This window comes from Rhincodon typus, chromosome 26 (assembly GCF_021869965.1).
Source record: "Rhincodon typus isolate 14 chromosome 26, sRhiTyp1.1, whole genome shotgun sequence".
Taxonomy (NCBI): domain Eukaryota; kingdom Metazoa; phylum Chordata; class Chondrichthyes; order Orectolobiformes; family Rhincodontidae; genus Rhincodon; species Rhincodon typus.
In genome coordinates this window covers 18,970,646-18,993,663 of record NC_063357.1, presented here as the reverse complement: position 1 = coordinate 18,993,663, position 23,018 = coordinate 18,970,646, and the positions used below count along the sequence as shown (strand labels likewise).

General features: G+C 37.3%; 1 protein-coding gene across 2 annotated transcripts in view; it reads left to right on the top strand.

Annotated features, from left to right (window-relative positions):
- aatf (apoptosis antagonizing transcription factor) overlaps positions 1–23,018 on the top strand; it is a 125,870-nt gene that overhangs the window by 43,571 nt on the left and 59,281 nt on the right. For both annotated transcript variants that reach the window (XM_048612566.1, XM_048612567.1), the window contains exons 5-8: positions 10,222–10,336; positions 11,152–11,341; positions 14,412–14,576; positions 16,105–16,188. In XM_048612566.1, the coding sequence (XP_048468523.1) occupies positions 10,222–10,336; positions 11,152–11,341; positions 14,412–14,576; positions 16,105–16,188 (554 nt within the window). The remainder of the gene's footprint in view (positions 1–10,221; positions 10,337–11,151; positions 11,342–14,411; positions 14,577–16,104; positions 16,189–23,018) is intronic.

Below are 23,018 nucleotides of genomic sequence, written 5' to 3'. Positions count from 1 at the left end.
GAAACTCAGCAGGTCTGGTAGCATCTGTGGAGAGAAAAAAAAGTTAACGTTTTGAGTCCAGTCGTTAACTGTTTTTCTCTCCTCAGATGCTGCCAAACCTGCTGAGATTCTTGAGCACTTTGTTTCTGTTTCAGACTTCCAGCATCCACAGTTCTTCGTTTTAATGGACTTGAATGCATGCTCTACACAAACTTCAACAATATTGAGTTTAATATTACATTGTTGCAGCTGTTGCTTTGAATGGAATATTAAACTGACGTATTATCTAATTCCTGTTTTTTTTTTAAAAGAACAGGTAATTCTCCCTGTGTTCTAACCAGAGTTGTTTCTTTAGGCTTTACCTGGTCATTTATCTCATGAGCTATTTGTAAAGCCTTATTGTATACAGATTATCTATTTAGTTTCTGATACGATATTGCAGCATTTCAAAAATTAATTGCTTGTGAATTACTTGGGTATTTAAAGGATACAAATAATGTGCTACGTAAATGCAAGCTCTCTTTTTAACCACTGTAGCCTGAAAATTCAATTTGCTCCACATGTTCAATATCGCAGTATTTTGAAAAATAAAATTTCATCACACTGCTTTTTGAGCTCCTAATAAGGGCAAAGTAGAACCAAGTAAATATTTTCAAACACTTTCTGCATTGTACAATATCTTGCATGTAATTGATGTTCAGAAATCTCACCCTTTATGTGTATTCTTGTCAGAAAAAAACACAGAAAAAACTCACAAATGAATAGCTAGCAAATGAAAAGTTAACATTAATTGTTCTGTGTTTTGTCAGATGTGGCCATGATTGAAAAACTAATTGTGTATAATCTTTATACAACCTAAATTTTAATCGTGCATTTTAATCCATAAACCTATATTTTGAGTGTGTACATAATATGTAGAATCTATATTTGTAACTCAGATGGCATGCTTTGCTGCTTATAACAGCTCATTTAAATGGCTGATTACCTGCTAATAAAAGATTTTTGCTAACTATATATTGGCATTCAAATTAAGTTTGATAAGGTCTTAAACATGCGTAAGATTGGGCTGAGTTAATACTTTCAACTCTCTTCTGTCAGTCAGATTGAACAGTCTAAATTCATCAGAGCTTCTTTCTGTCAGAATTACAATTCTGTAGGGTATTACAGGATAAACCGAAAAGTAGCACTAGTGCGCTTTAGGATTATGGAATAATGCTAATTCAGCAGCAAAGCAGTTCATATGTTATTCTTTGTTAAGGAACTTTGCAGAACCTTAATGTTGAAGCTTATTGTCATTCCGAGTTGATAATCTTCGACTGGTTTAATAATTTTTCCTCATGCCTGGATAGTCTGCAAGTTGCACAATAATCACTCAGGCAGCTTTGTAATCAATGCCCACAGTAATAGGATTCCTCTGGCCACTGGCAATTAATAAATTTGTGTCTTTTTAAAACACTAGCAAGTTGGCCTGAAATACGAGTGACTAGCTTCTCATTTGCATATTTATTGCAGTGGAAAAATTCACAAGGAATGATTGATGTGGAGCCTGCCTTTTGAATTCCAAACAGCACATTATTATGAAATGAAAAATGCTGGTGTACAGTTGATTAAAGTTGAAGACGGCAGGATCGGTGTTTTTTAGATTGTAGGAGAATTAAAGGCATACTTTAATGGATGTTGACAAGAAATGAACTAACAAAAGCAAAGCAAAGGATTTGCTTGAAAAGATTTAATCAAATGTATTCTTGGGATTAATTGCAGGGGACGACTAGAGAAAGCAGCAGGCTTGTGGATTTGAATGAAAACCATTGTTCTCAGGTCGCAGATGTGGGTTTCCTGTCATATTGAGCGATAGACTCGCTATCCTAAGAGTGATGGTGGACGAAGCAGTTTTTTTTTGAAAGTCATTCCTCCTTTGCTTAATAAGTAACAGTCCTTCTTTTCTTAACTGTCTCAAAGTAGCTGAGAATGATGCAAAAACATAATGGTGCATCACAGATTTTGCCCAACCATTTCAGGAATTTATTCTCAACCATATTCATCTCTCATTTAGCTCTCTGAGAATTACAGATAATCGTATGTTATTAGAAGAAAATATGCATTTTAGTGCCCACCAAAAGTTTTCTGTTATAGCAATATATTTTAGTGAAATTTTATGAATAGAGAATAAATTTTTAAAGATTGTAAGAGATGTGATCAAATGATCACATTTGACACCCATTCAAAGTAGAAAATTAACAATTGCCCTGCTGAATAAACAAAATACTTAATTCAAATAAAATCAATTCAATTATTCTGTATTTCTGTACTGCAAATTATTGGGTTCAACACAAGTGCCTGGAATGAAGTTTTTAAGTTTTATTTAAAGAGAAAATCTACTGATGCCCTTAAATATTCAAAAATGAGTAGTGAGATATTGAATATTTATTAGGCTGTGTTCTTGATTGTCATTTATCTGCCGTTCTGATTTCCAATAACTAAAGGCTGTGGGCTTCATTGCTTGTGGGCTTCTTGCTTCTCGTATTCGTCCCTAAAAAAACTTCATAGAACTCAGTTTGACATGTGAAAAATAAATATGGAAATTGTGGAAATGCATTAACATCCACTAAAATAGCACATTTTTCAGAATATTAGAGTTGACACTTAGTAAACTTAAGAGACAGATCATGCAGGGACACGGGGTGAACTAGTTGCCCAAGGCAGGCAGATTTACAGTGGCAATCAATTTCGATATGAAACCAGAATACAAGAAATCATCAATAAAATAGATATGTAGCTGTTTCTAGTTTCCTGTGCAAATTCCAGGTCCTTAGTTCCAAAGTTTGTCTTGCACACTTTAATCCTTTCTCTTTACCAATTTTTAGTATTTACTACGTTTGCCACTTAAATTAATTATTGTCTGCATAAAATATTTAATTATTGTAAGAAAAACTTTAAAGCAAGAGGGCATGTTGTAATATATGTACCTGTTTAAGGTTGTCTGTATATCAGAATTGATGACTGTTGCATTCTAATCAAAGTGTCCCAGCATAGGGAAGAGTAAAATGATACTATATACTTGTCCCAGTCTGGCAAATTCAGTTGCTTTGCGACTTCTACTTAAAACAAAAATCACTCTGTGATTGTGTCAAATCTTGAACTGAATTCCATTCTTTTGTCATATGTTAGTTTTAAATATGAGAAACCTTTGTTAAGCAAAGGTATTATGGGATAGGGGCAAAGACAGGTATATGGAGTTAGTGCATAGATCAGCTATGATCTCATTGAATAGCATAACAAGCTGGAAGGGTTGAATGATCTGCACCTGTTCCTGTGGGCAGGTATGCTAATAATGTACTCATACAAATAAATACTGAAAACAGTTAAGATTTCCTCATGTGCAGATGTAGGGAGGTCCGTTTTTATGTTATTAATGTCCTGTGATGCAATCTTTGTGCCACTTCATCTAATACCTCACTTTCATTTACACATGTAAGTGATTGGAAATATTTAAATGCTAATGATATTGACCAAAACCTAAAACACCTGATTTTTGCACATTGACCGATAACTTGGGCACTAGTACCTCAATTAATACAATTAGCCATTCACCATTTTCATCACAAGTAATGAACTTGACTGACGATAGGAATTTAAATTCTTGTTTATCAGGTTAATGCCTATCATGAATTAATAGACTAGTCCTGGGCGATTTTAGCAATGCAGTTTCTCCACATTAGATTTTTCTAGGTTCCTATGAATTGATAGTAAATTCCTAAAATATATAAAAAAGACTTCAGCTTGCAGGAAATCTAAAACAAGAACAGAAAATTTTAGCAATACTCCAGTCCGTAGCCGGTTCCCTCCACAGCTGCTGACTGACCTGCTGATTATTTTCACTTTTTTTCTATGGTTGTTAATATATTCTTTGCCTCTTGTTGAAAGATTTTATTTGACTCTTTGCCAAAACTAAAAGCCTCGGCTTTTATTTAAGTAATTTATTAAAAATTCTAAATTAATCTTTGTGAACATTGTGTCTGGTTAACGTGTGCCAGTTCGTACAATGAATTTCTTTCCCTAGGGTACTTTATTGTTCAGCTAAAATCGACACTCTTTTACAATGGTTTGAATTTTTAGTGTTCCTGGCTTCAATGATTGTTTCAACTTATAGATAAATTCCTGTTATTTTAAATCCCTGAAATGTTATTTAATATGTCCAGCTGATTGGTAAGCATGATATCGAATGTAAATACAGTAGATTAAAGGTAAAAGGTAGATACTACATTTAGAATTTTTCAAGTAACTAACAACTGCAGTTGAGACCCTTGTGGATGTCAACTGATGACTATCTTGGTCCAAAACTCAGATCTACAAAAACACTTGATGGATTGAAGTTGTTGACTTGCTCGCCGTTTGTAGTTCAGACATTTCGTCACCATGTTAGGTAACATCATCAGTGCAGCCTCCACTGAAGCGATGTATTTCTACTCTGCTTAGTATTTATATTATCCAGTCTGTTGAGATGTTTTGTGTCATTTCCGGTTCTTTTTTGCAAGGGTTTGTATATGGGGTCTAATTCCACATGTTTATTAATGGCATTATGGGTGGAGAACCAGGCCTCTAGGAATTCCCATGTGTGTCCATGGTTGGCTTGAGCTAGGATGGTCACATCTCCCAGTTAAATTGATTACCTTCGTTGTCTGAGTGTACTGACGTGAGGGAAAATTCGTTGTGTCGTTTTGCAGCTAGCTGTTGTTTGTGTATCTGGGTGGCTCATTTCCTTCCTCTCTGATGACTGCTAAAATCATTCCCTTTCATGGTATTTTGTACACTACGTTGGTCCTGCATGTCGTGCGTATGGGATCTTTGGTCCTTGTGAGTGTTTGTCACAGTGTCGTTGTGGGATTGTGTGCTATCCTCATTACTCGTCGTTGTAGGAGTCTCTTTGTCAGTTCCGATATATTCTTGACATACGGTAGTGTGGCCAGTATATTAGGTCGTATTGTGTTCTGTCGGTGTTGTCTCTGTAGTAGGCATCTGCAGATGAAGTTGGTGGGGTATCCATTGATAGCTAAGACCTTGTATAGGTGCTCTTCCTCCTCCTCGCGAAGTTCTGGTGTGTTGCAGTGGGTTGCACCCCGTTTGAATAGTGTCCTTATACAGCTTTGTTTATGGGCGTTGGGGTGATTGCTGTAGAAATGGAGGATTTGGTCAGTGTGGGTTACCTTCCTGTATGCTGTGGTTTGGAGTTCCCCGTTTGTCATTCGTTCTATCCTGATGTCTAGGAACAGAAGTTGATTGTTTTCCTCTTCTCTTGTGAATTTGATCCCGGTGAATACGTTGTTGATGAGGTGGTGTTGAGGTGGTGTTTTTCTTCTAATTTATTGCTTTTAATGATGACAAATGTGTCATCCACGTATCGTATCCCCAGTTTTGGCTGTATGCAGGGGAGGGTCGTGCGTTCCAATCTTTGCATTACTGCCTCTGGAATAAGTCCTGAGATGGGTGATCCCATAGGTGCGCCTTTAATCTGTTTGTATACTAGACCGTTTAAAGGTGAAGTGTGTGGTGAGGCATAGGTCCAGTAGTTTGAGTATGTTGTCCTTGCTGATGGAGCTGTTGGTCGGCGTTCCAGTTTCCTGTAGTAATGTGGCCAGTGTTTCTTTGGCTGGTGGGATGTCAATGGACGTGAATAACATTGTAACATCAAAGGATACCATAATAAAATAATGTTTGTCATAGTGTTCACTACAAGGACCAAAGACCCCATACCCACTACATGCAGGACCAACGTTGTGTACAAAATACCATGCAAGGACTGCCAAAAACATTACATCAGCCAGACAGGAAGGAAACTAGCCATTAGGATACATGAACACCAGCTAGCAGCAAATCGACATTACAGACTTTCCCTCATTTCAATACACTCGGACAACGGAGGCCATCAATTTAACATGCTGTGACCATCCTAGCTCAAGCCAACCATGGACATGCATGGGAATTCCTTGAGGCCTGGTTCTCTACCCATAATGCTATCAATAAACATGTGGAATTAGACCCATATACAAACCCTTGCAAAAATGAACAGGAAATGACACAAAACACTTCAACAGACCAGATAATATAAATACTAAGCAGAGTAGAATTACATCGCTTCATCAGAGGCCGCACTGATAATGTTACCTAACATGGTGATGAAACATCTGAACTACAATCAGCCAACTCGGTGAGGAAGTCAACAACCTCAACCACAACCCGAGCTACAAATCTTTGCAAGAACCTTAAACTTGAGAGATTGACTTTCATTATAATGAAATGACACGTACTTTGCACGTAAGTTACTTCCATATGTTGAAGTGCAATTTGAATCCAAATTTCATTGCAAATGCAATTCACAAAACTTTCCAGCCCAATCAGAGCTTTGGCTGTGTTATTTAAAAATTGAATAAACAACTATAAATTATCATTATTTAGGTCTTTTAATGTAATTGAGTCTCTAAACGTTCCTTGACAAGGTCTTGGGGAAAGAGCTTGAAGATAGTACTAGAAACCAGATTAAAAAGGTGGGTTTTTGACCACACTTTTTTTTAAGATTGCATTGTACTTTTAGGATGTGTTCCCATATAGTGTTGTGCAAGCTTTCATTCTATGATGTTGATGAGAAAGGCAAGATTTCAGGATGGATGGAGTTTGGACAGGCTTAATGAGGGCTTTTAAGGAAGGACTGATAGTTTTGAAGCGGGAAAACATTTCTGAGATACGAGAAACGACGAACACCTGTAAAAGTATGAAGGAACGCTGGTCAAATACCTTGTAAATTCAGTGGCTGTAAAGACCGAAGTTGTCCTCAAATTTGAGTGGAGAACTTGTTGGAATTCCTTACCCATTGGTTGATTTCACTTAGAGGGTTGTCTCCAGAGTATTTTATTACCTTCTTATTGGCATATCTTGGCAAATCATATCTGCACATAATCCTGACTGAATTGTACATTCCAGAAAGTTCAAATTACTAAATTCATTGCAGTCAAACTTTTAAAATATTTTTGAGAGATTTTTTTTGTTGGTATTCATTTAGATTTGTTGTTTGGAATTTAATTGTAATTGGCATGGCTTTAAAATCAATGGTATTAAATATAGTGTAAGCCTAACATGCTCAGAAAACACGTTGAGCAGCTTTAGCTCAACACCATCTGTTTGTGCCTCAGTTTTATATCAAAAGCTTAAGTACCGTACTCCAATTTTGCTAAGTTTAATATAATTTTTAGATGTTTCTAAATTGGGGTTTAAATCAATTAAAATTACTGTCCCAAGGCGCACAAACTTGTATATTTAAACTTGGGCAGATACATGTGTGTTAGTGTAAATTGAGCAGGTTTGAAATCATTAAGCCTACAAACTGAATGCATCCATTTTGGGCAAAGCAACTCTTGTCATTATTAGATCATGCAGTCCTAATTGAATCCTGTTTCTGTGTCTATGGGACTCTGATGGAATATTCCATCCTTTACAAAATAGTTGACTTTCTCTTACTTTTAGTCCTGCAATAAATTTTGAAAACTTTGGACGATGTTCTTTCCTTGCTTAATCAATCCTCAGGCTGCTCTTTTTCTTTAGAGTCTGTTCCTCCTAACAATTTCACCTTCGAGATCATGCTGTCATCTCTATTTAAAAGGAAAACTGCAATCCTATCTCTCTAGCAGCATGAATGATGTAACATCGTGCAGATTTTTAAAAATCTGGAAAAATATTTTTGGCTACCGTACAGGTGTGTCTTCACCCTTTAAGTTCACAGGATTGTTAATATAGTTTTTGTTTTTAAACTTTGCCAACAACACAAGAAATGAAATACAAAAGACGAGCAGGAGTAGGTCATTGGGCCCCTCAAGCCTGCTCCTCTATTCGATAAGATCATGGTTGCTCTAGTTGCTCCACATTCATGCCTAGTCCCAACATCCTTTCAATCCCTTGCTTATCAAGAATATATACTTTTGCCTTAGAAGTATTCAAATACTGTGGAACTTTGTTCCTCAAGAGACATTGGAAACAATGACTGCCCGCCCTCTATGAGGAAAAAAATTCCTCCTTATCTCGGTTTAAGTGGGTGACCCCTTATTTTTGGCAGTGGACCCTAGTTCTTGATTCTGTCATACGCAGAAACATTTTTTTTCATACGCATTCTGTGGATACCCCTCCAGATCCTGTATGTTTCGATTAAAGTTGTCTCTTACTGTTCTAAACTCCAGCAGGAACAAACCTAGTCTGTCCAGCTGTTCATTTTAAGAGAACCCACCCATTTCAGGTATCGGTTTAGTAATCCTTCTCTGACTTGCTTCCAATGTATTTACATCCTACCTTAAATAAGAGGACCAATACTGTACGTAGTACTCCAGATATGGTGTCATCAATACCCTGTATAAGTGAAGGACAAACTCTCTACTTCTGTGTTCAATTCCTCTCGCAATAAACAATATCCTTCAAATTAGCTTTTCTAATTACTTGTTGTGTCTGCATTAGTGGACTCTGCAAACTCCCATTGTCTCGATAAAATGCTTGCTTTCTCTTCTTCGTGCCAAAATTGACAATTTCATAATTTCTAACATTTTACTTTATTTGCCAAATCTCTGCCTAGTCATTAAACTTATCTTTATGCCTTTGTAACTTCCTTATGTCCTTTTCGCAGCTAACTTTCCCACCAATCTTTGTGTCATCATCAAATTTGGCAACCAAACCTTTAGCCTTTCTTACAGTTTATTTGTATAAATAATAAAAAATTGCAGCACCAGCACTGATCTTTGTGGCTCACCAGCTTGTGGCCAAGTAGAAAAAGAGCCATTTACGCTTGTTCTCTGCTTCCTCTTAGCTAGCCAATCTTCTATGTATGCCAATATATCATCCTGTATGCTGTGAGCTTTTAATTTCCATTATGACCTTTAACATGGCACCTTATCAAATACTTTCTGGAAGTTTAAGTATCGTACATCCACCAGTTCTCCTTTACCACAGCACATATCATTTCCTCCAAAGAATTTTAATAAGTCCGTTCAACCTGATTTCCTTTCCGCAAAACCATGTTGAGTCTGCCTGATTAGTTTGAAAATTCAAAGTGCTCTGCTATAATGTCTTTAGTAATAGCTTTGAACATCTTCCTTATGACAGATGTTAGGTTAATAGGCCTGTAGTTTTCTGCTTTCTGTTTCCCTTTCTGATTAAAGGAGTAACTGTCGTTCAATCTAATGGACCCTTCCCTGAATCTAGGGAATTTTGGAAAATTAAAACTAACTCCTCAACTATCTCACTAGCCCTTTCTTTTAAGACCCTGGGAGTCCATCTGGACCTGTGGACTTGTCAGCCTGCAGCTCCAACAAATTGCTCAGTACCTTAAGTGATTTTAATTTTCATCAGTTCTTCCCTTGAAATTCCTGATTTGCAACTATTTCTTGGATGTTTTTTGTATCCTGTACAATGAAGATCAATGCAAAATTCCTGTTCAGTTCATCTGTCATCTCTCTAATTTCCATTATTTATTCCCAGACTCATTTTCCACTGGACCAACTTTCTCTTCTCTCAATTCCTTTTTTAATTGCACAATACCAGGTCTAGTATAGCCTGCTGTCTGGTTCCAGAAGAAACTATCCTGAAAACATTCTTTGAACTCCTCACCTCGGTTACCTTTGCCCATCTTTTTCTAGTCTGTGTGAGAATTAAAATCCTCCATGATTATCGCCTTTCTGACAAGTTCCCATTATTTCTTCCTTTATAGTGTATCCTACAGTGTTGTTACTGTTTAAGAGGTCTGTACACTACTCACTTGGTGGCTTCTTACCTTTATTGTTTCTCATCTCTACCCAAACTGCTGGTTTATCTATGCCATCTCTGTTTATTGTGCTGGTACCATCATTAAGAAATAGTCCTCCCTCTGTCCTTTGCTAGCTGCTTGTACTTGCTGAATGTCATGTATGCTTGAATGTTCAGATCCCAATCTGCGTCACCTAAGAAATAAATCTGATGTAATCTTTATTAGATATTTATAAGATTTCATCTTAACTAGATTTCATTCTTATGGGATTGCTTAGAGAGCTGCTCTCCATTTCATACCGCTGAGGACTATTTTAGGTAAAGTCTTTAAAGGCCTCGCTCTTTTTATAAAGGAACTCATAATCAGGGGCACAATCCCATTAAGTAGAAAAGTTTATCCCTGAAGTGACAGAAAAGGTTCATTTAATTATAGTCTAATTTATAAACTTTTCTTGCTTTTCCCCATAGGTTGCAAAGCACTGAAAGCACTCCTGAGGTCATTAGTTGAGCTTCAGGATGAACTCCTTTTCCAGTACCAAGGCACACAACACTTTGTCAGTGGCAAGAAGGCAGAACCAGACAGGTAAGTGCAGTGATACAACAGCAGTAAGTGAGTTGATAATGGGATATATCTGTCACTTATTTTCTACTCCAAAATACATACTGTATTCAGACTTATTACAGCGGATTTTGAGGCTATTGGGAGTTTCAGCCGACAAGATTGTGTTGGCAGTCCAAGTATAGTCCCAGTGGATGTGGATTTCCAGACTTTATTTGGCTGTCAAAATGAATGCTAGTGATTTCAGACTCAAGATTTATACGACACTTACGATGGGTTTTGTATGTGCCAAATCCTTCCTCCGTTGTTTTAAGTATCTTCCTCTCTGTAGTACATCTTACCAGTAATTCTCAGTTGTCTCTTTTCATATTGACATTTTACTGCTGTATAAATATTAGTCAATATTCTAATTTTTTAGTTCATAAATAAACTGGATCTATATCTGCTAAAAGCTTAGCAGTTGCCAGTTATCAAAGTTGCTTGATTTATTTTCCAAGGAAATTTAGTCAGAGCTGTAGGTATTACTGTTTCGAGTAAGGTGATTTGTTTCTAAGCAGTAGGTTGTTTTGATTCCCTGGATGAGCATTTCCTTTCTATCTTGCAGAGCACAAATATATGAAATAAAAATGCCAAGCACTTAAAATAAAACCCAGGGAAATGCTCCTCTAAATTAGTTACATGCAAGGATGTTACACGATGCTGGAGTGTACAATAACAAAAAGAGAAAAGGTTTGGTCATATTAAGGCATAACCAAAGATTGTGGTTAGTGCTGTACATATTATACTTGTGCAGGGAAAATAGAATCCACTTTTATATGTTATATATTCTATGTTTCCAGTGAAGAGATTCCCAGTGATGAAGAAATTGAGGATGTGCAGAAGAGGAAAAGACCACAGAAAAGGAAGTTTAAAGTGAATGAGTACCCAGACTTCATGGCCAAGCGGTTTGCTGACCTCAAAACATTTCGTAATAGTACATTGCAGAAATGGCATGATAAGACAAGATTAGCTTCAGGCAAAATAGGCAAGGTGAATTGATCTTTGGATTCTGCATTATTTTTGATACTTTGTCAAAGCAAGAGGGAAGATTGTATGCAAAAAAATTGTTTGAAAGGATGTTTTGCAATTATGGCAAAATGAAGCCTTGTATTTGCAAACATGCTGTATGGCTGTATAAAAGTTACCATTAATATACATGATTTCATGATTGGTTTGTGCAGCCGACAAAAGAAGTGCAGCAGATGATCTAATCTAATCTCACCAAAGTTTTGCATCTGTGTTCCATCATGCATCACAAATGGAAGGATGCCCACCTAAATCAGCCTAATCTTTAACCATGATACAAATTTTGATCAGTTAAATATTTTATGTTATTGATCAGTTAAAGTACTTTATTTTGTTGACATGCCAATACATTTGCTAAAGGGTTTAAGTGGGGCCAGCAATAATTTAGTTTATAGTGACTCCGCTTTCTTCTCTCTGTGCTACTGGATCAATTACCATAGTGGTTGTGTTTAATGAAACACTGAATTAAAACTTTATACAGTGGAACATCTATAAGAAGGTAAGGGACTCAGTCGATAATTGAAAGCCCTCATACTGAGTATAGTCCAGTAATAATAGACACTGTAAAAGAGAGCTCTCGATGTTTGGTCAAAAAAGGTTACTTTTCATATATAGCGAATCCTGACATTTTGTCCAGAAAACCCAAACACTTTCTACTTGCCGTCTGCTTGTCACTGAAATTAAATTTGCTCTGGTGCAAATTTGTTTATTCAAGTGGTCATAGATAATGTTGAAGGTTGCCATTGAAGGCGGCTGTTCATCTCCTCATGCCAGTACATGTTAACATACTATTAAGGTTGTCATCTCACTGTGTATACTGCATTCCTGCCAATGCTGCCTTCTAATATGACAACATGGTTTCATGAAGAAACAACAGGTACTCTGCTCAGTTCAAACTTGGTCACTAAGATTGCAGAGCTTCGGTTAAAAAATTTGAGATATCAGAAGAACATTAGAATTAAGAAAGCTCTCCATACAGATTAAGAAAATGTATAATAATAAAAGTGCACGGAGGAAAGCCTGGAATATGGCTGCAGTTAAAATACAATGCAAATTGCCAGAATGACTTGTTTCTTGTAGATCTGTCTGAATCTTTGCCTGAAATAGACAAGAAAGTTAGGCATTGCAGATTTCAAAGCCATCCTTAGATGGTGTACCAGGTTTATGAAGTGGTTGCAGAAGACCAGGGTTTCACAGCATCTCCAAGCAGAGCATGATGAAACGGTTATCTTATTTCAGCAATTTTATAATCTAGTGTGGACAAATGAATGCATACAGATTTAGTTTTTGTTGGGAACATGGATGAGACTTCTTTGAATTTTGACATGTCAGAAGCCAAATAGTGAGCAAAGTTGGAAAGAAATTAGTGCTCATGAAAACAACTATTCTTACAAGGAGTAGATTCACCATTGTTGTGTTGTGTATGTCCAAAGGAACAAAGCTTAAACCATTTGTGATATTCAATAGGAAAAATTCTCTCAAAATGGCATTTCTCAAAAACAGAACTCATTCACATTTGCGAGAAAGGATAGATGAATGAAGGTGGCTTGATGATATGGCTGATAGTTTTGTGATTCCAACTAGTATGATTGACTGTAATGCTTGCACCCCTCACAGTCACAAAGTTCACATCTTGTCAAGGATTAATTGCTGGCGTTGGCTCACAAAACAGTAATATTACAGTCATTCTTGGCGATCTAATCAGCCTTGTTCAACTATAGGATCTCTCTTTAAGGACAGCATGAGAAAAAAGTGAAGTGACTAGATGATCAGAGGAATTCACCAAAGGAGTCTGCATACAGACTCTTGTGTTAGAAACCCTATGTGAATGAGTTATAGTCACCTGGAATAAAATTAGAACAGATATTGTCATCAAATCATCCAAGAAATGAAGGATATCCAATGCAGTTGGCACAGAAGATGATTATTTGTGGATTTATAGGGCAGACAAAGATGTTTATCCATATGATGATGCAATTAAAATAACAATTGGGGTTTGTTATTTGGTTCTGAACACAACGATTTTAATGGATTTTAATGCACATTCCATGCATGATTTGCTGAGTTTTCTTCACTGAGGAAATACTCAAATTGCATGCATAAAAGCAATATGCTGCAGACATGAAACGCGCAACTTTCTGAAACTTTCACTTTTTGAAATTGTATAAATTTGTACGTATAACTTTAATTTTTGACAACGACGTTGATCAAAAACAATGTTGCTTTCATTGGAGGTTTATAAAGATTCAAAATAAAATGCTCCTCAGCTTGTTTTATACTACAGTTATGGTAGGATTGGCAAGAACAGTCTCCAAACTGGCAGCTTTTCAGTAGCGAGATGATGGGAGAAAGTGGATTTCAACCCCTCAAATATTACTTGTGTAAAAGTTGACTTCCAACTTTTGGCTAAAAATTTAACCTTAGAAAGTCGATTTTTACACTAGCATCTATGGTATTTAATCAAATACAGTTTTCAAGTTTTGATTGGCCTATTCTGATTGCTTACTATAAACGACGACCTAGTTTGCTTTCCTTTTTTCATTTTCTGACAATTCTTGACAAGCTAACCTTGTTTCCAGGCATGAAACTAAGCACCAGAGCTGCCTGCTTTCTATCCGATATTGGATAAATCGATAAATACTTACTTTGGATCAAGAACCTGATTTGATTTCTTTTTTTAAAAAATGTGAAAATGTACAATCATTTTTTATCTGTTTTATGCAAAGTTATTCCCTGACTCGCATGAGTGTTTTGGCAGCTGGTAGTGGCATGGATGAGAAGTTTCACTGTTAGTTATATATTTACTTGTCTGGTCTAGTAAGTCATGTGTAACACTTGTATTGGAATAGTTTTTTTTTGATGTTTCACAGATACTATATTTTGTTTTTATTTTTAAGAATATTACTTCTGTGCAAGTCTCATTATTTAAAAAATAAATTTTACTTTAATTCAGGGACATTTTAAGTGTTTTTTTAAAGTATGTTTTTAAATGGAATGTTACCTGAATTCTTGCTGTCCTGATATTTTGTTTCAGGGGTTCAGTGCTTTTGAGCGTTCCATCTTGACCCAGATAGAGCAAATTATGATGGATAAAGAAAGGTTGATAAGACGGACTCAGACCAAAAGATCCTTGTATAAAATTCTTGGAAAAGTGGAAGAAGATTCTCAGCAGGTTCCAGAGTCTGTACCTGGGGAGATGGTATGCCAATAAAGAATTAGAACTCCAAATTTGTAGCCTGAAGACTAGTTTCTGTTTTCTTTTATATGCAAACATTAAAAGGATAGTTTCTCTGACTGTATAAAGGCAAAATGTAATGGAATTTCCATTGCACAGAAGATCCCAGAAACGAAAACATTAAATGCTGAAAACAGACTAGACTTATTAACATCAATGGAGAGACTGACAGTTGATGCTTCAGATTCATAGATTTAAGCTGAAGGTATGAACTGCTGGGTTTGAAGAAGATTACAAACCCAAAGCACCCACTGCTGATTCACTCCACAGAAGATTGATTTCCTGTGTGTTTCCAGCCATTTCTATTTATGATTTGCTATGTTTTGTTTATTTTCCTGAGAACATCCCGGGTTCAGTCCAAACCTGTGCTTATATTTACTGTTCTCAGCTGGGGTGATGAAAGGAGCACTGTGGTTTGACTCACTGCCCCAGGTGGTGGAGAGAAAACCAGTTAGAATTCATCGTACTGATCATTATCCATTGACACCTGCTGGAAAGTGTATGTTGTGGTGTGAACAGGTTTGGACTTGACTGTAATGCCTGCACCCCCCGCAGTCACAAAGCCTGCCAGCACTAACTATTTACTTTCCACATGAAGAATGCCCACTTGGGTGAAGTGCCAGAGGGGAGCCCTGGAACTCCAATCCAAGAGGCATTAACACCTTCATAGGGTAAAAATATCCTCAATCTTTTGCATAGTAAAACTGAATCCAGTGACATTTGGGATTTTGAAATGAGACAAATGTAACTGTTAAACATTTTACTTAACTTATTTGGATCTTGTATACTGCTCTGGTATAACATTTCTTTGTTTTGATCATTGAATGTATTAGTGATTGAATGCCCTTTTGAAGCTTTCAGCAGACATGCTTGTATTATAAACTATAACAGATTGTACTTTTAATTTTGCGTGCTATTGTATAGAATGGAATCAAATGATTTAACAGCTGTTGTTAATTTATACTTGGAATGTTTTTAAGCAAACAAATCCTAGAAGTTCAGAAGAGATTTTAAAGTTTAATAAAAAAAAAAAGTGGCAATAGAGTTCAGTGGACCAACGCATTGTATAATAGAGCAGTGAACCATCAGATTAGTACACTCAAGCTAGATCGGTGGTCTGTCTCATGTTACTGAAAATTTGGGTCCTCTGCTATAACTGGCTTCATTTATCCTTGTGTTACTTCTGTGAAGAACATGTTAGGTTTGGATTGTTTTAGCTGTTGTGCCTTCTGTGGATAAATAGCCTACGAAAACTGTGAAAAACATGAAAGGGGGATTTGTAAGCAAGGTCCTTGTGGTAGTGAGAATGTACTAGAGAATGAGACCCTGTTTTCCACAGAGATCAAAACATCAACAAGGGAAGGTGGAAAACACCTGAGATTTGTTAATATGTGTCTAGTCAGTAAGCAATATGTGACAGGGCTTTTAGTGAACTTGGCATACTTTCTTCCCATCCTTTGTAATGGACAGATTGATTTATTTTTCTACACAGGAGGTTGTGCCACAAGGAAAGTCAAATGTACATCTGAAAGACATAGATGAAGAGATTTTTGATGACAACGATTTTTACCATCAGGTGAGTGTTCGTTAATAGAACGAGGAGCTTGCCTACCCAAGCTACTGTTTGGATATCAATAAAGCATCTTAAATTGACGTGAGTAACCTAGCAATAGAAGAGACAAAGGTCATTGCAGTTCAGGTTGTTCCAAATCAGAGAAACATTTCAGTCAGCAAGTCTTGTATTAAGAGACATTTTGCAATAAATCATCTCAGAAAAGATACGAAGCTGGCATTTGTTCTGGCTGAACAGTGTAGTGACCTGATAATAGGCATTGTTATCAACGCCTTTTTTTTTTAAAAGCTGGATTAAAATGCCAAACACAGTGAGTAACTGTGATCAAGTCCAAGTAATGTCACATGGCTAAGCACTTTTTATTCTGGGGGATGCAGGAGATGTGATCTTCCAAAGTCACGTGATGTAACACTAAGTGATGTTATGTGAATGGTTCAGCTGGGGAGGTACTGCAGGAGGTACTTAGTGTTCGCTTTGAATGTGATTTATGCCTACACTTGTATGGGATGCTACAATGTACCTTGACCCAAATCTCATGCTGCCAACAATCCAAGCACATTGTTTTTATAATACTCTGGGGAGGAGTGCATTATACAGTCACAACTTTATAATAAACTTAATTATTGTGTACTGCTTTGATTAACAAGTCTGTTGATTGCTTCAGATATTTCAGGTGGCAGTATGAGAGTAAGGAAAGTGAAATTCTTGCTGATTTCAGTGTTTGCAGGCCTATTTTGGAATTCCACCCACAGACTGCAACTTCAGGATTTCTGACCCAGTCTGCACATGTGTGATATTCTGAAGTTGTAGACTATTTCTGAGGGGTAGTGGTGCTCTCTGTACCCTCCTCCCTTGGCACAATATGGCTCAGTATAATTAATGGATCTTCAAATTTCTTCATCTATCTTTCCATCCAAATTGGAATTGTTTTGTTCTACCATTTTAGAGAAATAAATGACCCATGACTGTGTTCTTACGTCATGACTAATTGGAGGATAGTCCTATTCTACATGGAGAATAACGAAAGACAGTGATGGAGCTTGATTGCTCTAATTTGAAACAAAAAATGTACATTTCAAACTGTGAAAGTGACATTGGGAACACAAACAAGAAGTTGCTGGAAAAGCTCAGCAGGTCTGGCAGCATCTGTGAAGAAAAAAATCAGACTTTATCTTTCGGGTCCGGTGACCCTTCCTCAGAACTGATTGTAGCTGGGAAAATGTTGGTTTATATGCAGAAAATATGGAGGTGGTTGGGGTAGGGAGTAAATGATAGGATAGAGCCCAAAGAGAGAGAAGAGTAGTTGGATAGACAAAGGAGTTGATAACGATCTGGCTAGGAGGGTGAATAGCTGTTGATGGGGACTGTTCGTGATTAGCAATAGGTAGTGTGTAATGGCAGGCTGTGAGATAACAAGACCTGGTGTGTGGGGTTGGGGGCTAGGACATGGGAGAGTTTAGGTCCTAAAGTTATTGAACTCAATATTGAATCTGAAGGGCTGCAGGTCCCCAAGTGAAAAATGAGGTATTGTTCTTCCAGCTCGTGTTAATCTTTGCTGGAACACTGCAGCAAGCCAGAGACAGTGATGTTGGCCAGAGAACAGGGTGGTGTGTAAAGTGGCAGGCAACACATAGCTCAAGGTCTTTTTTTGCGAGCAGAACATTGATGTTCTGCGAAGCGGTCACCCAGTCTACGCTTTGTTTCCCCAATGTAGAGGAGACCACATTGTGAGCAGTGAATGCAGTAGTCTAGATTCTGGGAAGTGAGATAAAGTGTTGCTTCACCTGGAAGGTGTGTTTGGGTCCTTGGATAGTGGGAAGGGAGGAGGTAAATGGGCAGATGTTGCACCTTTGGCGGTTGCAGGGGAAGGTGCTGTTGGGGGGTGTTGGGGATGAAGGAATAATGGACCAGTGTGTCCCGGAGGGAACGATCCCTGCGGAAGGTGGACAAGGGAGGGGAGGGGAGGGTATCTCGTGGTGGCATCTCGCTGGAGGTGGCAGAAATGGCGTCTGATGATCTGGATGTGGATGCTAGTGGGGTAGTAAGTAAGGACAAAGGGAACCATATCGCTGTTGTGGGAGGGAAGAGAAGGGGTGAGGGCAGATGTGCGGGAGATGGGTTGGATCCGGTTGAGGGCCCTGTTGACAACGGTGCTGGGGAATCCTCAGTTGAGGAAGAAGGTGGACATTTCGGAGTTGGCCTCATCTGAACATATCCGACAGAGACAGAGGAACTGAGAGAATGAGATGGAGTCTTTACAGGAAGCCGGGTGTGAGGATGTATGGTCCAGGTAGCAGTGGGAGTCAGTGGGTTTACAGCGGAGTTTAAAGTGACATTCTTAAGTCGTTTTAAAAAACCATCAGAATTGCAAATGATAGGCAGCAGTGCCTCATTATTCCATTATGCATCTAAATATGAAGAGATACTGCCCAGCTTAGTACTTCGCCTTCTGAAACTAAGCAAGCAAATGACTCAATCTCGGGCCATTACTAGTGTTGCTCATGTCAACTTTCTGGAGCTTGCACAAGTACCAAACATTTGCTACTCTCTTATTTTAAAATAGAGGTTGTTTCGGGAAGGGACACAATTTAGTGATTACTAAACCTCCATTTAAGAAAAGAAAAGCTCTCCAGCCAAAAACATTAACTAATAACAACGAGATATTATTCATGTAGAGGTAGCAAGGAACAAGTTCACATGTTCCAATTATTTGAACCAAACCATGTTTTTTATCACCCTTTTATGAAAAGGTTTATGATCTTAGCTTGATTTTTTAACATACGTTGAACTAATATTTGTAACATATTTTTGAGAATAAAAATATTTTCTTCACTTGCCAAGAAAGGCTTCAATTTATAGAGCAATTTCTATTGCTGTGTAATATTTTGCAGAGAAGTTTGAAGTAGCGACAACCTGCTTTAGGTTTATAGAAGAAATGTTAGAGGGATGAAAGGTAAGTGCTTATATAATTGCAGGTAACATACTGATAAGTTGGTAATATGCTTCAGTTAACAAAACAAAACTTAGGTAGTTGAGGTAGTATTGGTGTACCCGCTTGGAAGATGTTTCTTTATATTGACCCAATTTTAATTTTATAGTTCTTGAGTATAATTACAATTATCAATGCTGTTTTATTTCTTTTATGTTTCAAGATGTAAAATTTTCTGTTCTGTTATGATAATAAATGCACTTTGGCACAAAGACCCATTGGCTGGTTAACACTAATACTTGAGTACAACATTTTGTTAATGCCTTTTTGTTTCTCCTTTTTCCACATCATTTCTATGGTAAAGGTGCTTACTCCCATCTGAGATACTGTTACCCAGACAACTCTTCTGATATCTCATCCAGCTGACCACTTTTCACTTGCATATGCAGATACGGAGAACTAGCAGTTTATTGCGGCTGAGCCCAATCCTTTCCATCTCTGGGTCCTTGTGCACAAACCTGATTCCTGCAAGCAATTATTGTGAATTATTTCAACTGTACCCCAACAGATCAATGTTGAGAGCAGTTATATATGTATGCACGGAAAAGCAAAGACTCCCCTGATCAATATAGCACTGCTACTCGATGCCTTCACTGATTGAACCGCAGTGGATTCAAATCACCATTATTATTAGAAGCTACTCAAAATATGTAGCTCTAGACTTATACCAGATTTTAGTATTTGGCTCTTTCCTGAGTGGAGATCTGTAATGTATATGCATCTATACAGTAACTGAGAACCAGCCTTAAATTTGGGCAAGTTAAGATTGATTAAATGAGACCATTTTATTAGCTTAACTCCACTTAGCAATTGGAACTAATAATTATATTTATGCATTCTTTCATTATAAATTCTCTATTAAAAATATAGCCTATGTTAAAAGGTTTAATAAATGTTGAAGCATTAACTTACAGAACTAGATAATTGCTGAATAAGCCAGATGTGTCCCTGATGCAAAAACGTCAGCTCCCTAAGGATCTGACACATCTGAAACAACAGCAAGTAAGAGAGATTCTGGCATTCTTTTGGTTGAATGATAGTTGACACTTGTTAACACAGCAACTGTAGAATGTTCCACATTGTGGCTGCTGTGCCAAATCATTCTGTCCAAGTGAAATAAATAGAAACAAAAATGTTAGCCAACATCTGGCATCGCAGCAAGGAATGGGTGCAAGTCTTGACTCCTGTAGACTCTAAATATGGTGCTTAGACTGTGGAGGCTTTAATCACTTAGCCAAACCTTGACAGATTTCTACGACAGCTCATCCCTGCCTTGTACATCACCCACAGACATCTGCTGAGCCGCAAGGCAGCAGCACATTCATTTTCCTTTACAGTTTTCAATACATTTCTTCAGAGAGATGATCTGTAAAGATTACTGCTTCATTGTGTACAAGTAATTGTGGGAAGAGTGGTTGACAGACATAGTGTTGCACCTGTTTCACTGACCTGGTTAATTTCTTCTGTTGAGTGGGATTTGGCAGAGCTAGTCACTGAAGTTGCTGCAGTGATTAAGGGCACACATTTACTGAGCTGCAATGCTATGTAGGTTTACAGTGTCATAAGCCTGTGCATGGTGGATTTGTATCTTTTATTTAGCTGCCAGAAGTGACTATGATGAACAACAATAGATAAACTGACAGATTGTCTGCCAGAGAGATATTGGAAGTAGGTCAGATAAAAAGACTTACACGGAGGGGACGCTTCCTAATAATGTCATGAGTGAAGTGACTTATTAATAAAATTATGCTTTCAGAATATATCTGATTGCTGGTATCCTGAAAGTTCCTATTGAAAATGGTAATGAGTGTATATCTATTGATTTAATCATTAAGTTGATTAGTATTAACTGACACATGCTAGTTTGTGGAAGACTGTAGTGTGTATTTTGATCAGCTATGCTCCAATAATTGGTTGTTATTAAACAAAATATGTGGTAAATATTTTCGTCATAAAGGTGAATGCTATTTATGAGAAACTGAACACTCAATCTTGTCATTACAATTCAGTGTTGAATACTTCTGGGTTAGCTACATCACAAGCAGATTCCGAGTAAATTTCTAAATCTCTGTCTCAACAAACTTTAACTCCAGGTTCAGAAGAGGATCTTCTACTATTTTATATTTTCTACTTCTCTGCCATATACCCTTTTGTTCCAGTGATTGAGCCTGTCTGGTTGGTGCTGAATTATGAGCTTTCTGTGATGTGACCTTAATGTGAATTGAGACTGCCCAAATCCATCCCACAAATAGAAAAGAGAGAGCAGGAGACATTTATCCTGTCACTGAGTTTTGTTCAAACCCAGGACAAGTGACAGGATGTTGTACTTACCCACCGTGCTACTCAATTTAATTATCAACCACAACCTTGTTTTCTAGTAGCACTGGAAAAGTTGAATCTGTCTTCATCTGTGGAAGCTTCTCCTTGAACTTGATCTGAGACTTGGAGCGACAGTGGAGTTTGAATTTGTGAGAATTGATGTTTGTTGACCTGCAGAAATCAACAGATTGTGAATGCAGTAAAAGAGAAACGGGAAAATTGTTTTCTAATCATTGTCCTCAAGTTTACAATTGTGCGGTCATACCTGTTGTGTAAATGTTCATTAAATAACATGACTTTTGCACTTGAATTCATCTTTGCAGAATTGAAATAAGTTGCTACGGATTTTGGTGATAATTTGTCTTTCATGTTATTAGCTAAGTTCAGTTGGTAACTGCTAGTAATTCAGATACACAGTAACTTACTCTGCAATAAAGGCACATTGTTTCAGTCTTGCGTCAAGATTTTGGCACATGATTCTAGTTGACACTTCACCATAATGTTTTGTTACCAGCCTTTTATTTGAGACAAATATTCCCAAATTTATGAGTTGTGCACTAATAGCTGTAATATATTGGTCATCAGTGTGACTTCTGAGTTTAAATTGATGTATCTGGAGTAAAATTAAGTTTCTACAGATCTTTGTGATAATTAGTCTTTGGATTCTAGTAGATCAAAATCTTGCGTGTCTGCCTAGGTGGACATAAAGGATCCCAAGCTATTTTCAAAGAAAAGCAGAGTTCTATTGGTGATGTAGTTAACATTCTTCTCTCAATCTAAATCACCAAAAATGAATTAAGAAAGTCATTCCCAAATATTTTTGGGATCTTCCTTTTGAGTAAATTGACTGTTGTATTTGATTGCACTTCTGAAAAGTAGTTTATGTGGTTTTTTTAAAAAAGCCCCTCTGGGACATCCCGTGGATCTAATCTTTCTATGCTGTATGAGTGGCATTATGCAGACTTATTTATTCTCATGGAAGTGTAAACTCCTCCCTGACATTGTACATGTTCAGCTGCAGTTGGAATTAGCTAAGTTAACAGCTCATTTGTGTTTAAAGCAAGTATTGACAGTGGTTCAGCCTGAAAATTGTGAAACTTTGTGTTTACCTATCAGTGCCTGAGCTGAACTCCAGCTATTGGGTTACCATGATCTTTGTTTATGTGGTTATCAGTCTTCACTGAACATTTTGCATAGATCAGACTAGAAATACAGCATGGACTCTATTACAGTATCAGTCAAAGATGTGTCCAACGATTATTTATCCTTAAGGGTCACTGGACCCGAAACGTTAACTGTTTTTTCCTTCATGGATGCTACCAGACCTGCTGAGCTTTTCTAGCAACTTTGTTTTTGTTCTCAATTATGTATTTAGTTTCAGTCTTGATTCAGGTAGAACACAAGAAGGATTAAAAATCAGGGACAAAAAACAAAGTTGCTGGAAAAGCTCAGCAGGTCTGGCAGCATCTGTGAAGGAAAAGAAAAATCAGAGTTAACGTTTCGGGTCTGGTGACCCTTCCTCAGA